Source organism: Spermophilus citellus (genome assembly GCF_964194105.1).
Source record: "Spermophilus citellus genome assembly, chromosome: 1".
Lineage (NCBI taxonomy): Eukaryota > Metazoa > Chordata > Mammalia > Rodentia > Sciuridae > Spermophilus > Spermophilus citellus.
The window spans coordinates 266502279-266524535 of NC_138182.1; the positions used below are offsets into that span (position 1 = coordinate 266502279).

Sequence of the window (22257 nt, forward strand, 5' to 3'; positions counted from 1 at the left end):
AATCACCCCTCACCCATGAAATCACAAAGGAATTCCGATGAATAATTTATTAGACCCTTTGGACCTATCACTGTCTGATTACATTTTAAGTATTTGAAAGCTTCCACCTGGAATTTCCCTGAGTTCACACCCTCACAGGGAAAGAAAAGTGTTTGCTAAAGAAATGTAAGATGCAAGCCACCACTATTTGACTACCTTAAATTTTAAGACAATGAATTTTGTGGCTGTTTGATTATTAGTCTTACAAACTCCTTAATTGTTACATTAGGCCCCCTCTTCCTCATTACGCCAAATTTTTAAGTGATCTTGAATCTGGTTCCCCACTGTGTTATGGTAAACTGAAGGATCCGGGGTGGCTCCAACATTTTCCTCTATAAGACGAAGGATTCAATGACTGAGTGTGTGCCCCTGAGAATGGTAACAGGGGCTCCCCTCATCTCTTTCCCTTTCCCTAACCTGGGCCACACCTCTGCTGTCCCCTGAGCCTGCTGTCCCAAATCTGGAGCTCTGATTGGAGGTCAGCTTTCCCCCTCCCTACCCTGGAGGAGCAGAGAGGGGTGAGAAGAGCTCATTGCTATTAGGAGTCAAATTTCCACTCCGGATATTGCAGGCAAGACTTTTCACTTAATTCAGTGTCTACAGAGCTGGAGATTGCCATCTACGTGACCAAAGACAAAGTGAGTCTGTGTCATACCCTGGAGTTACAGCACATTAGTTTGGACTTATTTAAAATCAGTGGCAGAAATCCCTTTGTTCCATCTTCCAAAACTTGGCCCAGAAGCTCAAGATTCAATGGAAAGCTGGAATCTGAGGGGGAAGATCAATTGTTCTCAAAGTTGGGGCAGTGCTCCCGTAGCGTAGCACCCTGTACTTCAGAGAGCTGAGGTTATTTTCCAGGTTGCTCATCACCTATCATATTAATCATCCCTTCTATTTTGTGCATTCTGCAAATCTGACAAGTATTTTATAAAACTCCACTGGTAGAACGTGGACCTCCTGGGAGTCCATGTCTCTCCCATCCAGCATGTTGTCATCTTGTTTGCAACACCCCTTTATTTTCCAGAAAATCTTGATCAAGAATCCACTGATTCTAACTACTTAGTAACCACTAAGGGAAACGACACCTGGAATTCCCTATGAACATGGATACTTCATATGCTCCTTGCTAAGGGAACAGCATTTCCTGACCTCCATATATTTGTCAAGAATCTGAAATTTTAAAGAAAATAATAGATACAGAAGTACAAAATCTGAATTTGGCTAAGCCAGAGCCCCTTAGAAGACACCCCTAGGAGGGGGAGACTTACAAGAATACAGTGAAGAAAATATGGAGTTAATGCACAAGCCCCAGCAGCCAACCTCGACCCCTCTTTGGTAGATGAGAAACTCTGTGGAGTTGTGCGCGCTGTAGGGATCCCCGCCATACACGATCTGAAAGAGAAGCGTGGGGCTGTTGAGCTACAAACGCAGTGAGGTAGGGTCCTCTTCTCATGCATTCTGCTTTTCTACCCCTGCCCAAATGGCATGACCCAGTCCAGGGGGCCCTTCCTAGGGCACAGAGTGCATTTTATCACAACCAAGTCAGATCCCATCACACCTTCCTTCAAGGACCTTCAGGAAGTCTAACACTTATGCATCCAGTCTAAACAACAATCCCCTGCATCTTAACACCCTTGCACATCTGGCCCCAACCTGACTTAGGCAACCCTGACACCCACCCTTGCCATTGGCTATTCCTGCTCCGAGGGCTTCCTTTCCCTCCTCTGTCTCTGGAACTCCTACTCCTCTTCCAAGGCCCAGATCATGTTGTGCCTTCTTTATGAAATCGGCCATGATCTCTCCAGCTGACACATTGATTTTCCCTGGCATTGGATCAAATGCTAGTAGGTCTCATGGTGTCTTCCAGTGTCAGTGGCTGCTGCTTCCTTGTCTGTAGCCACCTCCTGGAAGGTACTCTTTCCTGTTCTCTTACTCTTGGCTAATGCAAAGGAAGCTCAACAACTGCTGACTGAAGAGTTGATGTGGGTCAATGAGTGTGTGCACGGACATGTTCCTTACCTGGCCCATGAAATCTGTGAAGAAGAGCATGTTGGATAGGAAGGCAGTCCATCCAATGAGGTGGCTGATGCAGAGGAAGCGGTAGTGGGGTGGCATGCTCGCCAGTGCCCTCAGGAGTGACTTCATGGTCATCGCCCTCCGAGTCTGGAATGACACAATGAAGCAGAGGTGTGACCTTCAGTGGGAAACCCAGCCAGCTGCAGAAGCCAGGGCACACACCATGTCACATGTCTCTCACTTGGCCATTACACAGGGTCACTTTTTCTGGGAATAGCACCTACATTTCCTTGGAATAGACGCATAGAAGTTGTTCTATGAAGTATGAGTGACTATTTAGCATTTTTCTGGCCCCAAATAAGGCTTTTGTGCCCTAAGAGAGTGGGAATGGTACCAGAGAGGGGCCAAGGCATAAGCGATATCTAGAATCCTATCTTTGAATCATGCTGGCTGTAAGAGCACAAAGTTAACAGATATAACCAGCCCTTAGATGATGGGAATTCTTAGATTTTTTGACTCTGAGAGCATTGTAGGACACAACTAAGACGGCCTTCAGTCTGTTTGTCTTCTGATGTTATCCTTATGATTATGGTGTTGCATGCCGAAGGGATTTTGTAGATATAATTAAGCTTACTAATCAGTTGACTTCCAGTTGATCAAAAGAGAGATTACCTGGGTGTCCCTGGTTGAATCATATGAACCCTTGGATAGCAGAGTTTTCTCCTGCTGATAGCAGAAGGGGAAATCAGAACAATTTGAAGCACAAGAATCACTGGCTTTGAAGACAGAAGATGCCACATACTAAGGACCTGTGAGTGGCCTTGAAGGGTTCAGAGCCACGTATGGCCAATTATTGGGAGGAAAATATGGACCTCCGTCCTATAACACACAGAGCCGGATTCTGGTTGGGCATGGTGGTGCACACCTATAATCCCAGAAACTTGGGTTTTTAAGGAGGAAGATCACAAGTTCGAGGCCAGCCTTGACAACTGAAGGAGAATCTGCCCCAAAATAAAAAAAATATAAAGGAATAGGGGTCTAGCTCAGGTAAAGCACCCTGGGTTTAATTCCTCATACAGACAAGACAAAAGAAAACAAAAAACAACACTGGACTCTACCAACAGCCTGAAGCCTGAATGAACACTAAGATCAAATGAGGTCATGGCCCATAAGAGCTCACCCAGACTCTGACCAATGGAGCTGTGAGATGATTAATAGATGTTGTTTTAAGTGGCTAGTTTGTAGTGATTTTTAAATGCAACAATAGAAAACTAATCCAGTCAGCTCCCTGATCTTGGCCAGCTGTCTTATCTTGGATCATTTCTCTGGATGCTGCCAAGGTGGACACATGTAAATGAACATTATGATGAGTTGAAATGGGAACAATGTAGAAAAGTGTGACTACACATACGCATATAAGTGATGAATATATTTGCCCTAAAACTCTTCAATTTAGATTTAGATTGTGTTAAAACCAGAGGCTACAATTATTTGGGGGTTTCGGAAAACTTGAGAGATTGAGACAATTTAAACTGGACATAAACTGTTTTGAAATGCAAAGAATGAAATAGTCTTTAACATCTTGTCTTAGAAGAATGAAACCTCAAGAATATTATTCAGCTGCCCTGCTGACAGAATCAAAACATCAACTGTGGTAGAGTGATCGGTCCTTCTTGGCAGATTTTCATTTATTAGAATCTTGACATCAAAAGATAGAGTCCTAGTTAGTCAATCTCCTGAGAGACAGTGTCCTGAGATTTTCTATTTAACTATAGCTACATATTGCTTCATAACTTTTCACCTTAAATGATGATGATTTTGGTTTCTTTGTTGTAGAAATTCAGATTTACCCACTTAAGTTTTGTTGTACAAATTGCTGTTTTAAAATCCATCAATCTTATAGTATTTAGCCACTGACTATGACTGTACTGATGTTTCTTATACTCAATTCCCATTAAAAACATAGACATTTCCTTGGAATTAGGAAAAATAACTGTTTTCTGTACATAGAATATGGTACCTGTCTAAATGAGTGGTGATTGTAACAGAAATGTAGTGCAAAATTGCTATATATCCCACACCCACAGAAAAAAGTAGCTAAAGATGTTACCCAGAGAGCAACAGCCTGGTTTTCATGATTCAGACAAAGTCATTTGTCTCCACTTTCCTTCCCCTCCTTCCAAAATTGCGTAGTGGAGAAAGTGAATCTGGCAGATAAGTATTTAGCCTCATTCCAAATATTAATTTATGCTTCTGCCTTTAATGCAATTTTCAGCCCATTTTCATTATTCACCTAATTTTCCTTTTTTTCCAAAAATAAATATGAGGTTTTGAATTGTGCCTAGTGTTTTTGCAAAAGCTTGGAATGTAAATATTCAAAGCTCCTTTGGGTATTTTAACTCAGAATGGAAATCCAGCTGGCACCTTATCCCTGACTCATCAATTCCCTTTGAAAAGATCTTTCAATGATTCTGAGCCCCTGGGAGTCATTTTGCTGCATACACTCTGCACCACAGTCAACTGGAGGGTGATGGATTTATAATGAACAGAGCACAGTTATCAGGGGCGAGAGAACTCCACAGAAGCACATTCAAAAGGAGACTACTCAAATATTGACAATACCAACTTTTGGGGGCATGGATTAATTGGAGAAGGATTTTATGGGATCCAGGTTAAACTCTGAAATAATTCAGGCCTCTTGCCACTAAAAAGACAAATCCCAGTTCTCAAATCACTCAGCCACTCTCATTTTGAAAACAATGACACCCTTGGCCTTAGTGCAGGGCCCTGGCACAGTGCAGACGCCACAGCTTAGCTAGAGACCTCCCAAGATGTGCATTTGGAAGAAAAGGGCCATATGCATGGCTTTGAGCCTAAGATATGTTACTCTAATTTTTATTCTTATTTTGTTATTTAAACCGAATGACAAAAACTTGCAAAGCCTTCAGTGTTGTATATGTGGCACATACAAGACAGTCCATTGTATTTTTTCTTATCGCTTATTTTTGAATTAACAAAAAGTACATATATTGATGATATAGTATATGATGTGTTGAAATATGAGTACATTGTGGAGTGGCTAATGTGGCTAATTAACATATGAATTACCTCACATTTATTATTTGTTTGTAGTGAGGACTCTTAAATTATACTCTGTTAGCAAGTTTTGAATATACGATACATTAACTATACCCCACATATAGTCACCATGTTGTATCATAGACCCTTTGTACTAATATCTCCTGTTGAACTGAAATTTTGTGTCCTTTGACCAACATCTCTCCAGTGATAGTTATATTTGATGCGATTCTTTTTTTGCTAATGCAAAGAGTTCCTTGCTTCTCAGTAGACTTCTTTTTTAAAAAAGAAATTTTAGTTGCAGATGGACACGATGTCTATATTTATTCATTTATTTTTATGTGGTGCTGAGGATGGAACCCAGCGCCTCACTTTGTGTGAGGTGAGTGCTCTACCACTGAGCTACAGCCCAGCTCCTCAGCAGACTTCTCCTCACTTGATTGGTCTGATCCTCACAATAGCTTCTGAATGGAAGTGTGCTGGGTGACTTTTTGAGAGGGAGCCACAATCTATCAAGGACATCAAAAAGGCAGATAATCTGCAGGGCTCATGCCTATAATCTCAGCCACTCTCGAGGCCAAGGCAGGAGGATCACAAGTTAGATACCAGCCTGGACAACATAGCAAGAAAATTTAAAAAGGCCTAGGGATGAAACTCACTGGTAGAAGAGTTGCCTAGCATGCCCAAGGCCCTGGGTTCAAACCCCAGTACCACACACACACACACACACACACACACACACACACCCCCCAGATAATCTATTAGAGTAATATTTACATATCATTAGTAAAACCTTGTTTTATTTTATTCCTTAAACCATGACATTATTTTTTTCTTTATTTTCATTACTTTTTATGTCCACTACAGAAATTCTGGAGATGCTGCAGGGTTTTCAAAAATAAAATGAAAGCCAGGTTTTAATCCATCACTCAGAAAAAGATAACTGTTAATAAACATTTTTGGTATATTTCCTTTCCATTTTTTCTCCATTTGTGTATAACTTTTTCCCAGAACAGAGATTAACTTATGTATATATGTGTGTTTTACCTGATAAATTGTGTTTTACAGAAACCTTCAAACACACACACAGTTTTTAATGACCTCAATCATATGTCCCATCACATGGATGTTCCAAGATTTCCCCATTGGCCGGGCAGAATCTCACAGCAAGGAAGCTCTAGTATCACTAGTGATCTTAGAGTTCTGATTTGTTAGTGAAGGAAGCCAGGGAAAGTACTCTTCCCCAGGCAGCCTGCTGCAGAGGTTAGGTTAGAATCTCAGGAGACCTACGTGATCATATTTTCTCTATTTGCTGTGTGATCAAGATAAAATGAAGGCTTCCTCTCAGAGACCTCCTTGTTACTCCTTGAGCTACATTATCAAACGAAGGGGAGATTATTCTCTTCCATTGTATTGTCAGATGGCGTGATGAAAACAGGCCGATGCACTGCAGGAACTGAATTATGTGGGAGCAATATTCATGAGCCTCTGTTCAGCAGACCCTACTTCAGTAAGCATTTTGTCAATCTAAACACAAGCAATGTTAATGTTTACTTTTGCATAAATTTTGAAGAAATGCCAAGTGAATGAATAGAGCAAGTAATAAACAATATAAGAGAAAAAACTTAACCTTAAAAAAATTCATAGATTCTTATAACTAGCAGCTAAGACATATTGCTTTTATTCTAGACATAATTAAACAAACTGAAATAAGGTTTTCTTTTCACTATAAGCAGCAAAAATATTTTCTTAAAATATCATTGCAAACAAAAAAACAGTTTAGGAATTTTATAAACCACTTAGCTAAATGTAATGTAGTATCCTAGATTGGATCCTGGAAGAGAAAAACAACATTAGTGGAAAAACTGATAAAAATCCAAATAAATCAGCTGCTTATTTCTAGTGTTGTACCAATGTTAATTTCTTAGTTTTGACCACTATACATAGTTAATTAAGATGTTAATGATAGGGAAAAGCTGGTGAAATATACACAAGAACTCTGTATTATCTTTTCAACTTTTAAAAAAATCTAAAATTATTAAAAATTAGGCATTTATTTAAAAAAATAAAACAACACATAGTCATGCTTTGCTAAACAAACTTTGTGGGGCAAGGGCAGAGTCTATCTTGATATCTACAGTCTTCTCTTGCTCAGCATTGGGTCTAGCATGGTAAGGAATAATTACTGAATGAATAAAGAAATGAATGAATGAATAAACTGTTTACACAGCATTACTCTGACTGATAATTCTTATTTGTCAAAAATCCCAGCAACAACTCTATGACACATAATTGCTTTTGTTGTATTCATTCAACAAACCACTTAATGAACTGTTTGTTGCTTCCTGTAGTCCAGGCACTGAGGGGCTAAGAAGGAAATTCCCTCATCATCAATAGGGGAGACACAGACAAATTAGCAAACAGGCACACAAGGTGAAAAGATTCCAGGAGAAAATCAAATAACATAATACCGGAGTCAAAAGGAAAAGCCTGCACATGGATTGGGAAGTAAAAGAGTCTTCAGAAATGAGTAGGGGTCCCCAGGAAGTCAAGACACGGGAGGCCTAAATATAACAAAACTGCATTCCTTTGAAAACATTTGGTAGCCAACTCTTTTTTAAAAAGACACTTCCCAAATCCTTTCTGCCTTAGCACATAAAACTTGCTTGGATTTTAATTCTGAACCTGTGATGCTTTAAAAAAGAAAGCAAATGTATGAAACAACTACTATTTGTAAACCATCAGGGTAGATGTTTGCATTTAATTCTAATAAGAGACATAGCAATTATCTTCAATTAATAGGTTGAAAAAAAATCTGAGCTCCATGGGTTAAAGTACCTGCACAAGGACCAGGCTGAGGAGATGATAAGTTGTCAGACTAATAATTGACCCCAGAACCTGCTCTTCTTTTCTTATAAGCAATATAATTTCAACAGTGCAGATGGTTTCCCAGTGTCAGTGATATTCCCCATCCTACTTGCAGCTTCTTATGGCCATGTGACAAAGTTCTGGCCAATTATTTAAGTATGTAGGCAGAAGTTCGCAACTTTCCTGCTAATAGATATATAACAGTGATAACTAGAAAAGCCATCTTGGACCTCAAAATGAAGACACCATGTTCAAATTGCAGTGCAACAAAATAGAAAGGGGTTCATATGCCTTGTAGAATTTTATATCAGTCCAGAATCATCTGTTTGGTCTTTTATAGGAAAGAAAATGAATCTACATCTTTTTTTTTTTTTTTTTTTTTTTTTTGGTACTGAAGATTGAATTCAGTGGTGCTCTACCACCGAACTACATCCTCAGCCCTTCTTATTTTGAGACAGTGTTTCACTAAGTTGTTGAGGCTGTACTTGAATTTGTGATCCTCCTTCCTTAGCCTTACAAGTAGCTAGGATTACAGGTGTGTGCATCACCATGCCAAGCTGAATTTATAATTTATACAATCCCTTGTTATTTGGGATCTCCTATTCCTTAACTCAGCTAAGATCCATGATTGAGATTTGATGCTCCCAAAGTCCTTGCCCCATTCACTGGCTGACATTTTTGGTCATTCCTAGAAACTTTTATCTCTACTATCCTCAATGTCTTCCCCCCCCTTTTTTTACTAAGTTTTCTCTCAAACCCCTTTGCAACTTGTCTTTCAAACTATAAATCTCCTAAACTGATATCTTAAAATTCTTCACAAGCTCCTTACTGCCAAATCCAAGGGATTAATCCAATCTTCATACCTTCTAGCCCTCTCCTGACCACTCTCCACCTGAGCTTTGCAGTTTCACACTTGGTTATCCTTTTCCTTTTCCTTCTTTATTTTAACTTACAAGTTAAAATATGTGTTTCAGGGAAATGTAAGTTAAAATCATGATGAGATATCACCTTACATCTGTTAGAATAGCTGTTGTCAAGAAGATGAAAGGTAACGAATGTTGGAGAGGATATGAAGAAAAGGGAACTTTTCTGCATGATGTTTTGATCCATGTGTACATTGTAGAATGGATAAATCAAGCTACTTAACATATGTATTATTTTATTTTTCTTTTTGTGGTGAAAATATTTGAAATCTGAGTCATTTCAAGTATTCAACATATTATCATTAGTTATACAAGGGATCTCGTGAACTAATTATTCCTATCAAATGGGAAAATTTTCTGTCCTTTTGCCAACACCTCCCCACTTCTTCCTTCTCTCAGCCTCTGGTAACCACCATGTTACTCTTGGTACCTGTACGTTCAATGTTTTTACATTCCACATATAAGTGAGATCATGCAATAACTCTTGTTTGGTGTCTGTCTTATTTCTTAAAATGACTTCTAGGTTCACCCACGTTGTCACAAATAATAGAATTTCCTTTTTATAGGCTCAGTAGTATCCCATTGTGTGTATAAACCACATTTCCTTTATCCAAATATCCATGATGTGCAGGGAAATGGATGGCATTAGAGAAGATAATGCAAAGTCAGCCAATCCCAAAAAAAAAAACAAATGCCGAATGTTTTCTCTGATATAAGGGGGGTGACTCAAAGTAGGGTAGGGAGGGAGAGCATGGGAGGAAGATTACCTCTAGATAGGGAATAGGGGTGGGAGGGAAAGGGAGGGAGAAGGGGAATCACATGGATGGTGGAAGGAGATGGTTATCATTACACAAAATACATGTATGAAGATGTGAATTTGGTGTCAAATTATATACAGAGATATAATAAATTGTGATATAAAGGTGTATTAAAAATTGTAATGCAAAAAAAGAAAGAGCTCATGTATAATGGCATAATTTGGTGTGAACATATTTTATATACAAAGTTATGAAAAATCGTGCTGTGAATGGATAATTATGAATGTAATGCACTCCACTATTGACATGTATGTAAAAAATAAATTTTTTTAAAAATATCCATGATGTACAGTTTTATTTCAAAGCCTGGAAATTGTGAATAGTACTGAAACAAAAATAGGAATACAGATATCTCTTTGACATATCCATTTCATAACCTTTGGACATAATCCCAGTAGTGAGATTGCTGGTAGTTTTATTGTTAACTTTTTGAGGAACTGCCATATGGTTTTCAGGGATGGCTGTAACAAATTACACTCCCTTCTACAATGTACAAGAGCTCCCTTTGTGGACATCCTTCCAGTGTTTGTTATCTTTCATCTTTTTTGATAACAGCCATTCCTTTTTTTTTTTTTTTTTTTTTTTTTTTGATAACAGCCATTCTAACGGGTATGGGGAGAGGACTCACTGTGGTTTTACTTTGCATTTCCCTGATGATTAGTGATGCTGAGTACTTAAAAATATACCTATTGTTTATTTATTATGTTGTTTTGGATAAATGTCTTTTCAGAAACCTGCCCATTTTTTCAATCAAGGTATTCATTTTCTTGCTATAGAGTTGTGTTCTTTATATATTTTGGATACTAACAGAAGAAGTTAAATTGTTTCTGTTTGCAGATGATATAATCTTATATTTAGAAAACCCTAAAGACTCCACCAAAAAAAGAACTGATAAATGAATTTATTAAAGTTGAGAATACAAAATCAACATGCACAATCAGTAGCATTTCTATACATTAACAAAAAAATCTATCCAAAAATAAAATTAAGACAATAATCCCACTTCCAATAGCTACAAAAAATACTTAGGAATAAATTTAACCAAGATCTGTACACTGAAAACTATAAAACATGGTTGAAAGAAATTGAGGGCACAAATAAATGGAAAGATATTGCATGTTCATGAATTGGAAGATATAAAGTTTTCAAATATATTTTCTTATTCCAAAGGTTGTCCGTTCATTCCATTGTTTCCTTTGCTTTGCAGAAAGTTTCAGTTTGATATCATCCTATTTGTCTATTTTTACTTTTCTTGTCTGTTATATAGGGTGATAACAAATAAAATCTTTACCCAGACTAAAGTCATTGAGCTTTTTCCCTATTTGGGGGGGGGGAGTAGTTTTATAATTTTAGGTCTTATGTTTAAATCTTTAATCCCTTTGCATTGCATTGATTTTTTATTATGTTTTAAGACGAGAATATAATTACATTCCCCCTCATGCAGATAGCCATTTTCTCAGTATCATTCATTCAAGAGACCTTCTTCCCCATTGTGACTTTTTGGCATCTTTTCCAAAGGTCAAATGACCATAAATGTGAGGATTAATTTCTGGGTGCTCTATTCTATCCCACTGGTCTAAGTGCTGATTTTATACCAATGCCATGCTGTGTTGGTGCTACATCTTTGTAGTAGATTTTCAAGGCAGATAACATGATGCCTTTGGCTCTGCTCATTATGCTTAAGATTGCTTTGACTCTCTGGGATCTTTTGTGGTTTTATATGGATTTTAGAATTGTTTTTATTATTTCTGTGGAAAATTTCATCAGAATTTTGATAGGGATTACAATGAATATGTAAAATGCTTTGGGTAATAATGACATTTTAATAATGTAAATTCTTCCAATCCATGAACATGTGATATCTTTCCATTTATTTGTGCCCTCAATTTCTTTCAACCTTGTTTATAGTTTTCAGTGTACAGATCTTTGTTAAAATTTATTCCTAAGTATTTTTTGTAGCTATTGGAAGTGGAATTATTGTCTTAATTCTATTTTTGGATAGATTTTTTGTTAATGTATAGAAATGCTACTGATTGTGCATGCTGATTTTGTATTCTCAACTTTAATAAATTCATTTATCAGTTCTAACTTTTTTTGGTGGAGTCTTTAGGGTTTTCTAACTATAAGACCATATCATCTGAAAATAGAGACAATTTAACTTCTTTATTTCCATCTGAATACTTTTTATTTCTTTCTCTCATCTAATTATTCTGGCTAGGACTTCCAGTACTAAGTTGAACAGAATTGGCAACAGTGGCCATCTTTTCCTTGTTCCTGATCTTAGAGGAAAAGCTAATTTCTACCATGGAATGGTGATGATTGTGGGTTTTTGATACATAACCTACACATGTTGAGATACATTCTTTCTATACTTAATGTGTTGAGAGTTTTCAACCGTAAAATCATGTTGAATTTTGCCTGATGCCTTTTCTGCATCTGTTGAGATGATCATATAGTTTTTGCCCTTTATCCTTTTCTTGTGGTGTTAATTTGAGTATGTTGAACTATCTTTGCATGCCAGGGATAAATCTCACTTAATCATGGTGAATGATTCTTTTAATGTACTGCTGATTTTGAGTTGCTAGTATTTTGTTCATCATATTTACATCTATATTTAATAGGGATTTTGGCCTGTAATTTTCTTTTATTAATTTTACTCTCATTATTTGACTTTAGAATCAGGGTAATGATGACCTCATAAATTAAGTTTTCTCTCCTCTTCATTTTTTTGAAAGAGTTTAAGAATTGGCATTAATTCTTTAAATGTTTGGTAGGATTCAAACATAAAGCAATCACATCCTGAACTTTTCTTAGATGGGAGTTTGTTGTTGTTGTTGTTGTTGTTGTTAAACTGATTTAGTTTCCTTACTTATTTTTGGTTTGTTCAGACTTTCTATCTCTTCATGACTTAGTCTTGGTAGGTATTATGTGTCTAAGAATTGATCCATTTCTTCTAGATTATCTATTTTTTTTTGCATATAATTGCCCTAGTAGTCTCATGAGCTTTTTTTTAAATTTATTTCTACAACATCAGTTTTAATGACTCCTCTTTCATTTACAATTTTATTTGTTTCAGTGTTTTCTCATTTTTACTTGGTCTGACTAAAGGTTTGTCAATTTTGTTTACCATTCAAAAAACCAACTCTTAGTTTTATTGGTATTTTCTGTTGTTTTTTTCTAGTCTCTATATCAGTTATTTCTGCTCTGATTTTTATTATTTTCTTCCTTTTACCAACTTTTGGCTTAGTTTGTTCCTCATCTTCTAATTTCTTAAAATGTAATTCTAGATTATTTGGATTATTATTTAGATTATTAGATGTTTCTTCCTTTTTCAATGTAAGCATTTATTGCTATAAACTTCCCTCTTATAACTCTTTTTGCTGCATCTCATAATTTTTTAAAATTTGTGTTTCCATTTTCATTTGTCTCAAGATACCTTTTAAATTTCTTTTTTGACTTTTTCTTGGACCCATAGGTTGTTTAGGAGCATGCTCTTTAATTCCCACATACTTGAGAATTTCTGAAATACCTTCTATTATTCCTTTTAAGTTTTATACTATTGCAGTCAAAAATGGCTCTTGTTACTATTTCAGTCTTCTTAAATGTGTTGCCTTGTTTGTGACCTAAATGATCTATCCTAGAGAATGTTCTGTGTGCACTTGAGAAGAATGTGTATTCTGTTGCTATTGGAGGAAATGTTCTGTTAGTCTGTTGGGTCTGAAGTGTACTTGTTCTGAAGTGTACTTCAAAGCCTCATTGATTTTCTGTCTGTATGATCTGTCCATTATTGAAAGTTGGATTATTAAAGTGTCCTACTATTATTGTATTACAGTCTATTTCTACATATATTAATAGATAACTATGTTATACACACACACATTCTGACCTGAAGTATGTATATATTTGCAATTGTTCTATCTGCTTGGTGAAATAATCCCTTGACATACTGGCCTTTTGTCTCATTGTACAGTTTGTGACTGCAAGTCTATTTTATCTAAAATAAATATATTTTCCCCTGCTATTTACCAACTATGGTTTCCCCAAATATGCTTCTAGCCTTTCTTCCCCCTCATTTTATAGCTTTGCTGATTGTCTTCTCTGGTCCAGGAGTATTCTTATCCCCAGTTTCTACTTATTCAAATCTTCACCATCATTCAAGGCACAATTCAAAGATGATTTCATCCATGAAGACTTGCTGTGTTTGCTCATGCACAATCTCTCCCTTTTGTAAAAGCCAATAGCAGTTTTATGGTGCCACTCAAGACCACCATGGAAATGTGCCATTTGGATGCCCTTCTGTAGAAGGCACAGCCCTGACCAGTTTCTCTGTATCCTCACCCAGGCCAACCAGGGTATCCTTCCCCTGGCTGTTTCTATCCAGTGATTGAACAAGATGTGAGATACTAGTTTTAGCCTGCTCTAAAAAGACTTGGGACTCCTCTAAGTCCAACTTTGGCTGGAGGATTCCCTACTGGTTTGACTGAAACTTTGTTAGAACTGCACTGTGTCTAAGAGTCTTCCTGTCCTCTTTCTTTTTCCCTCTCCTCTCACATCATAATATGAAGACTTTCCCTGTCTTTATCTGCTTCTTCCCTTTTACCCTTCATGTTGTTTTCCCCAATGAATCTCTTGCATGGTTAACCTTCTCCCAGTGCCTGCTTTCTAGAAGATTTCAACTGACTCATGGCTTTTAAAGTGTTAACCAGTTGTACCTTATTGCAGTGGTAAATGGCTCATGTCCACTGTTGGATTGTAAATACTAGAATAGGTACTGCACATTAGTCAATTTTATGGCTCCCAAATATCCAGTATAGTGCTTTGTACATACTTAGTACTCAGAGAAGTTCATTGAATGAATAATTATTATATGTTTTTATACTTAGGTAAAGTTTATAAAACACCTTTCCATCTTTATGTTAGTTGAACATTCCAATAATCCTGGAAAATAGATGGACCAAGCCAATAAAATAAGCCAACCTCAGGGAGATGAAACTCATGGGGCTTGTTTAGAGTCTAGACTGTGTCCCCTGTTTGTGCTTAGAGAACTCAGCATTCTTCCAGACATATAATAACAACACCTAAATGTGCTATCTTACTGTGTGGTGGGAACCACTGTAATCAACTGTACGTGAATTATATTATGTAACCTTACCCAATATCCCTGCAGATAGACAGAAATACTTTTTCACTTTACAAAAATATGAATGCTCAGGGTCATAAATTTCAGAGGTGGTGAAAGCAGAATTTGAACACACATGCTCTTGATCATAGGCTATCTGACAGCTGTGCCTGTTAGTTATTTGTTGAGTCAATAACAAAAGTCAGCCAAATAGAGGAGTCAAGACTTGAACCCAGGTCTTCTATAACCTCTTTGCCAATGAATACATCCTTTTGTGCTATAAGCTGAGCAGATGATATTTAAACTCAGTTTGAATAAAGACGTAATTGTTGCATGAATATTGTCCAGTAGAACTTTTCATAGTGATGGAAAGATTCTGTGCTTTCACTGTCTTGAACAGTAGCTACTAGTCATATGAGGCTTTGCTTTTAGAAATGTGTCTAATGCAACGAATGAACTGAAGTTTTAACTGTATTTCATTTTAATAAATTTTAATTTAACAAGCTTTGTGGGGTTAATAGCTCCTCTATTGATCTGCCCACTTCTAGTCTCTTCTCTGACCAATTCATCTAAACTTTGTCCCATTTCTCTGGTATTTCATGAGTGTTTTTTTTTCTTTTTAAATTTAAGCGAATGAATTCACTGCTCAGTTCACTGGAAATCAATGATATCCAATCAAGCCATGACACAAAATATACATATGCCCCATCCAGTCATCAACCCAAAGATACTGCCATATGAGGGAACAAATGTTTAGTTTATTATAATCCTAATCTAAGATGACATTTCTTCGGGCCTGTGGATGCTTCCAGGCTTCTTAAATGATCTAACCTTCCACAGCTGGAATCATCTTCCCTGATGATGCTCTGAAAAGGATAAGAGACAAGAGGACAAGAGGAAAATGCACATTTTTTTCCTTTGAGGTGCAAAGTTTTAATTCCAAAGGATAATAGCTACTGAGGGTTTGAAGATTCAATTAAAATTCACAAAAGTCTTCACATCAAACAAGCAAACAAAGCAAAAAAAAATCCAATAAAGAGTGACTAAGAGCAAAACCAGTTTTCTTAAGTAAAGAAAGAAAGAATATGCATCTTTACCTGCTCATTAGGATTTTTGTTCTTTTTGCCCTGTATTGCCAGCTCTGGGTTGACATAATCTTTTTTAACTTTCTCAATAGAACCATAGTCGTACATTCCATCTGATGACAATGGAGGGTCCTGAGGGGCTGGTTCTGGGGGAATAATGTCTGTTGTGACATCTCTAAGTGGGGCTTCAGGGATGCTACACAGATGAATAATGGAACACAAAATGAGCACCAACGCAGAGAAGAAGAACATGACCTGGAATTCTGAGCCCAGGACTCTTCCCAGTTCCAGATGACCCCAGTCTATGGCACCCAAAAGGTAGCCCAGGGCACCTCCAAAACCTGGAAAGCAAAAGAGATCTGTATGAGAACACTGAGCAAACTACAGACCCTACCCTTCAGTGAAAAAGCTCCTTGTAGCCAGCAGACACAGCCTGGATGTGATTGGAAGGTTCACCTAGTGAGAGGTGACACCTGCAGCCTGGCAGTGGAGACACAAGCCCAGCTCTAGCATTTAGTTGCTGTGATCTCGGGCTTCCTCACCTATAACATGGGGGTAGTAATAAAAGAGAAACTTCTAGTTGGGTCATGAAAATGGAAAGTTCAGAATAGTACCAGGCAGAGAACTAATAAATTATCTCCATTGGAGGTATTGTGGCCTTTTCAAATGACACTCTCTATACTGCTTTTTAACCTGAAGGAATCCCAAGGAAAAATAATTTCTGGCAGCAAAAAAAATATTTTATTGTTATTAAATTATTATTTATGGAAATTAAATTATTTTATTGCTATTTGTCTATTACTAAACTACCTAAGATGATACAAGCAAACTTGCATAGATCAACATTCTTTTTTTTTTAAAGAGAGAGAGAGAGAGACAGAGAGAGAGAGAATTTTTAATATTTATTTATTTTTTTAGTTTTCGGCGGACACAACATCTTTGTTGGTATGTGGTGCTGAGGATCGAACCCGGGCCGCACGCATGCCAGGCGAGCGCGCTACCGCTTGAGCCACATCCCCAGTCCCTAGATCAACATTCTTGAAAGCGATCTTCTTTACTCTGGCAGAAGTTTGGGGTACCTATTTGCAGTTGACAGCTACAGAAATAATAACAACGGTGTTATAGTTTTGGATCTAGAAAGTCCACCAAAAGCTCATGTGCTGAAGGCGTGTCTCCAGCTGGTGGTGCTCTTAGGAGGTGTTAGAAACTTGAGGAGGTGGGACCTAGTTGGAGGGAGTAGGTCACTGGAGATGTGCCCTTGAGAGGTATATGGTGTCTTCCCACTGTCCCCTACCCACTGCCCTGTCTTATTTCCAGCCATCTACTTAGGGCTCCTCTGGCAGCTTGACATTATAGAGAAGCAGAAAGGGGATTAGCCAGAGGTCAAGCACATGGAGTAAACTTGGTCTATAACAAACCACACTCTTAAGAAATAATCCAGTTACAGGAGATCTGACCACTACTACAGGATAACATTAATTCATTCATGAGCGTGGAATCCCTATAACCTAATTATGTTCCCCTAGGCCCCACCTCTTAATGGTTTTATTGCACACTGGTGACCAAGCTTCCAGCACATGAACCTTTGGGGATGCAGCAAATCCAAACCGTACTAGTGATGCCTCTTCATGGGAGTCCAGTAAGGATTGATGTGATAGTAGGTGTAAGCACCAGCACATGCAGGGCTGTGCTATGTTTCCTCATATGGCAGAACCAGGGCCCACTGGCTCTGCTCACTTCCTACACAAACTCCAATTCTGAAGCAACCCAGAAGCAGAAGAAAATGGCGGCACTGAAGGCTTAAGACAACCTGCTTGGAACTGGCTGGAATAACGTGGTCATTCTAAGGCCCAGTGATGGTGAACCATTCTGAGGGCTGAGACCTGGGCTTACCCTTGACCCTATTGTGGCAATCAATGAAAAAAAAAATGTGCCTCAAACTTGGAAAGAGTAAAATTACAACTGCTTGATTTTTAAAATGTCATTGTAGAGCACTGATTCTTTTTTATTTCCTCATTTTTAATTGGTACATTATAGTTGTACATATTGATGGGGATTCTTAAACTTTAAGGTGCCCACAAATCACAGGGTCATCTCGTTAAAATCCAGGTTCTGATTTTGAAGGTTAAGGTGGGGCCTGGGACCCTGCATTACTCCGAAATTATTCCAAAAGTATTGCAAAGGAGTTACAGTTTTATTAATGTGGAGAGATTAGGCAGGTTCTTAGCTTCTTATTTCATGTGGTGGTTTTTTTCTTCTGGTTTTGTTTTGCTAAACCCAAACACATACGCATGCTCATGCGAGAGCGCACACTTTCTGCAAGAACTTGGGGAAACTGTTTTTATATTTTCCCCATTAGTTCCCTCATTAATTAGTTATGAAAAATCTTTAACACATGCAACTCTTTTCTCATAGGGAGGAGCAAGCAAAACTGTTTATCCCAAAGCTACGGTGCAATGTAGCTTCAAGTTACAACAGCACGACAGGGCATGCCTGAAGTCCTAGTGAGCCCTTGGGGAAATTGATCCAATAGTATATTTAAACACTGGAAGGAAACATTTAGGTTTTATCTATTTACATCTTCAGATATGCCAAGGACCAATAGAAGGCTGTGGGAGGCTTTCCTTTTTGTTTCCTCTGCTTCAGCAAAGGATTTTATCTTTAATTAAAGTCCCCCAAGCAAAGCTGAGTCATCTTAGCGGCAGCAAAGGCTAATCATTTTATCATTTTACCATCTCCCACATCCTGGTCCAGACTGCATTTATCCCTACTGCCCTAATTAGTCTCTTCGGGGCCCCTGGAATCAATCTCCAGACTCTTGGAGAAGCCATAAGCTGTAGTATCCAGAGGACTACCTCAGCCACATTAGATAACAAGCCTCTACAATAAGGGTCCACCTGCTCCTTCCTCATGGAGCCCGGCTGTGTTGTCAACTCAGACTAGAGATGACCTCAAGAGGATAAATGACTTTAGCAAACAGATGTCATACTTATCATATAACTTGAACAATAGCTCTTCCTAGAAACCCAAATGGATAGAAATATGTATTATATTTTTATTTATTCCACAACTATGATAGGTAAAATAGAAAAGTGGGGACTTTCAGGATGAAGGAATCTAAAGGACCAAGGAGAATAAAGAGACTATCCAAGTCCATCTCTGTCCCATGCACCTACAATTACCTTCATGCCTTCATGCCTCGGGGGTGTGGCTTAGCAAGGTCAGCACCAATTGTGACACAGTTCAAACCAAGAGAGATATCAGTGTGCTGTTGGTTACTTTACCTCCAAAGGAAGAGAGACAAAGGATCCCCCTGGTTCTCATAGGGTTCGTGAAAGGGTGATTCTGATTATTTTCTACATTTGAAAAAACAGCAATGGAAGTATCACCTTGAGTATGGTTACCTTCTCCTACTATATACATATAAATCCTGGAAAAGTAACTACCAGCTTCTCTCTCTCTCTCTCTCTCTCTCTCTCTCTCTCTCTCTCTCTCTCTCCTTACCCCCATTTGTTTATTTATACACAATGAGGTAACACTACTCCCAACAGGAACCCCGCTAGTCACTTGGAATACAGCAGTGAGTGGGGCAGATATGATCCCTGCCCCTGTTGGAGGCTGAGAGTGCATGGAAAATCAGTCCAAATGCTATATATACATCCTCTGGTCAAAGACTGACTATCCAATCTGACCTCTCATTTTCTTAGTTTTGAAATACAATCTTTCTCTTCAAAGATGGCAAGATAATATATTTAAAGTGTTTCCCACTGTTTGTTTCCTCCTTTCCCTTCTAATCCTGGCATTTCCTCTGCCTTTGTGCCCTTCCTTTATATTCAAGCTGCATCAGGATGCCTCATTGCTTTGGGGAAAGGATGTGATAATGGAAAGCAGAGAAACAAGAATGTATTTCCTGAGTTCTGAATTTCAAAAGCTCTGAGTCTCTAAAAGGCATTAAGAGTAGACTCAGGGAAAAATGTGCTGTAAGACCAGATGGGGCCAAGCACCATGATGGGCAAATCCCTCAGGTAGCCTGGCCCTGCTCCTCAGTGGGTCTGGCTGTAGTTGGAGGGAGAAGTGGGCAAGGAGTCCAAGGGCACAAGGGACTGGTGCTGCACCTCCTGATCAGACCCCAGGGAGCCAATAAAACCTCTAGGCTGTGCTCTGAGTCTGGACAAAGGACTTAACTGTGTGCCAGACTCTGTTCTAAGTGCCTGCCACTTGTCACCCAGTCAATCCTTTGAGAGAGGTATGACAAGTTATTCTCAGCAGTTACAGCCTATGAAGTTGTCACCAAAAATGTGTTAAGGAACACTGAATCCCTGGTCTTAGAGAGAATGCAGGATGAACTCCGGTGAGCCTTCAGTCACAAAGTTTTAGGCAACAGATGAACATAGAACCTTGTTTTATGTGTTTCTGTTCAAGGACCCCTTCCTTACTGGGCACTATTTATTCATGAACACTGAACACATGACCTATTGTGCTATAACTCATGCCTGAACAAAGATCCCCTAACACATGCTATTTTCTCCATAAGGCACATCACAGCCTTCCTGTGCTTAGGAACACACACAGCTCCTCAGTACTGAACTCAGGGCCATTTTAAACAATGAAACCACCAATATAACACACAAAAATGTAAAGATCATGGCATTAAATATTCCATGAAAGAATACTTGTTTCATCAGTGCAAGAACCGACAGGACAAGGCAGAGCACCACCTTGTTGGAACTCAGCCGGGAACGTGCATGTTAGGTGATTCAAGTGTTTCCCCACCCTGCACATGTCCCCCAAAGACTGCAGATGAGCTGCAAGTACTGATTTTGGCATTACAAATACATTTTAGGAATGGGAGAACTTGTAAATGTGGAATCCACCAATAATGAAGACCAACTGTAATTTTATGTCTTAAATTAGAGTCAAGGAAACCCAAGCACAGTAAGTTTGGGACTCACAGGGTTCACCTCTCACTGGCATGTCATGGGGAAGAGCGGATAACATGGGAAAGCTGAGAATTCCTAGTCCTAGAGGAGCTTTGCAGATGGAAATGAAAGATGACTCAGTCGTGACAGTTCAAGCTGGCCGCTGAGATACGGGGGCACACTGGCATCCCGGTAAATGCCAGTGTGAACAGATGACACTAAACAAAGGTCTCCCCCTCCCAAATCTCTGCACTTTAAGCCCCTAAAGTTTAGATACAGCCCTTGGGGAGGTGGAGGGAGAACATTCCAGACTAAGACCAAGTTTCAGTGTCCTGTGTCAGAAGGCTCAACAGAGAAGCAAACAAATCAAGTTTGGGATTTGGGATTCACACCCATTGTAGACACAAGAATGTATCCAGCCGGGTGGCACGCGCCTGTAATCCCAGTGGCTCAAGCTGAGCAGGAGGATCGTGAGTTCAAAGCCAGCCTCAGCAAAAGTGAGGCACTAAGCAACTCAGTGAGACCTTGTCTCTAAATAAAAGTACAAAATAGGGACGAGGATGTGGCTGAGTGCCCCTGAGGGCAATCCCCAGTACTTGCTCCCCGCCCCCCCCCTGCAAAAAAAAAAAAAAGAATTTATTCATCTGGTCTTTTATTGAGCATTAATTATGCTACAGGCTAAAAATCTGGCAGTAAACCAGATAAATGCAGAGAGCATTGAAAGTGGTCGGTTTGCCAATAACATATGCCCCCCAAATTGCGACTGGTGCTCCTGCTGAAAGTTTCTAATTGTACTAATGTGCCTAATGTAATAATGGTTCACACAAAAGCACTTGCTTTAATTATCCCATTATTTTTCCAAAAACAAGTTTTCCAATTTGAGCTTATTAAAATAATGTGGTTTTTGAAGATGTGGTTTTTGAAGATAAGGTTTTTGAAGATTACCATTCTGACATGACGTATAATCTGGCTCTTGTTTCTTCACTTGCTTAAGGGTTTGAAATGAGTACAAGGTCAAGCCATTAATTGATCTCATTCTGGAGTCACTTATGGCTACCCGGAGTTGCATTTAATCCTCAGGACAGATATTTTTAGTTCTGAGTTGAAACAGTTCATTGCAACCATGAGGTGAATGAAGTACTTTACAAAATGCTTTCACTCCCCCTAGTGGTGACAATGGAGCATGGACCCCCAAATCACCAGCTGAATAAGAAAGTTCCTTGGAGTCCCTGCCAATTCCCTCCTGTCTCTTGCTCCAGCAGCTGCTGTGGTGACAACACTAAGCCAAGTTTGACCAGCTTTGCACAGGTGTATATGGATACAGTGCCTTGCCTGTGGGAACCCACACGTAGGTGGGGTTCAGAATGCACAAGCCCTGGGACCACCCTTGGT

General features: G+C 38.7%; 1 protein-coding gene across 2 annotated transcripts in view; it reads right to left on the reverse strand.

Moving 5' to 3' along the window:
* Positions 1 to 22257, reverse strand: part of SLC45A2 (solute carrier family 45 member 2) — a gene marked incomplete at both ends in the record, with an annotated part of 45291 nt that overhangs the window by 5999 nt on the left and 17035 nt on the right. For both annotated transcript variants that reach the window (XM_081309257.1, XM_081309258.1), the window contains 3 exons: positions 1308 to 1431; positions 2059 to 2202; positions 15959 to 16287. In XM_081309257.1, coding sequence (XP_081165383.1) covers positions 1308 to 1431; positions 2059 to 2202; positions 15959 to 16287 — 597 coding nt within the window. The remainder of the gene's footprint in view (positions 1 to 1307; positions 1432 to 2058; positions 2203 to 15958; positions 16288 to 22257) is intronic.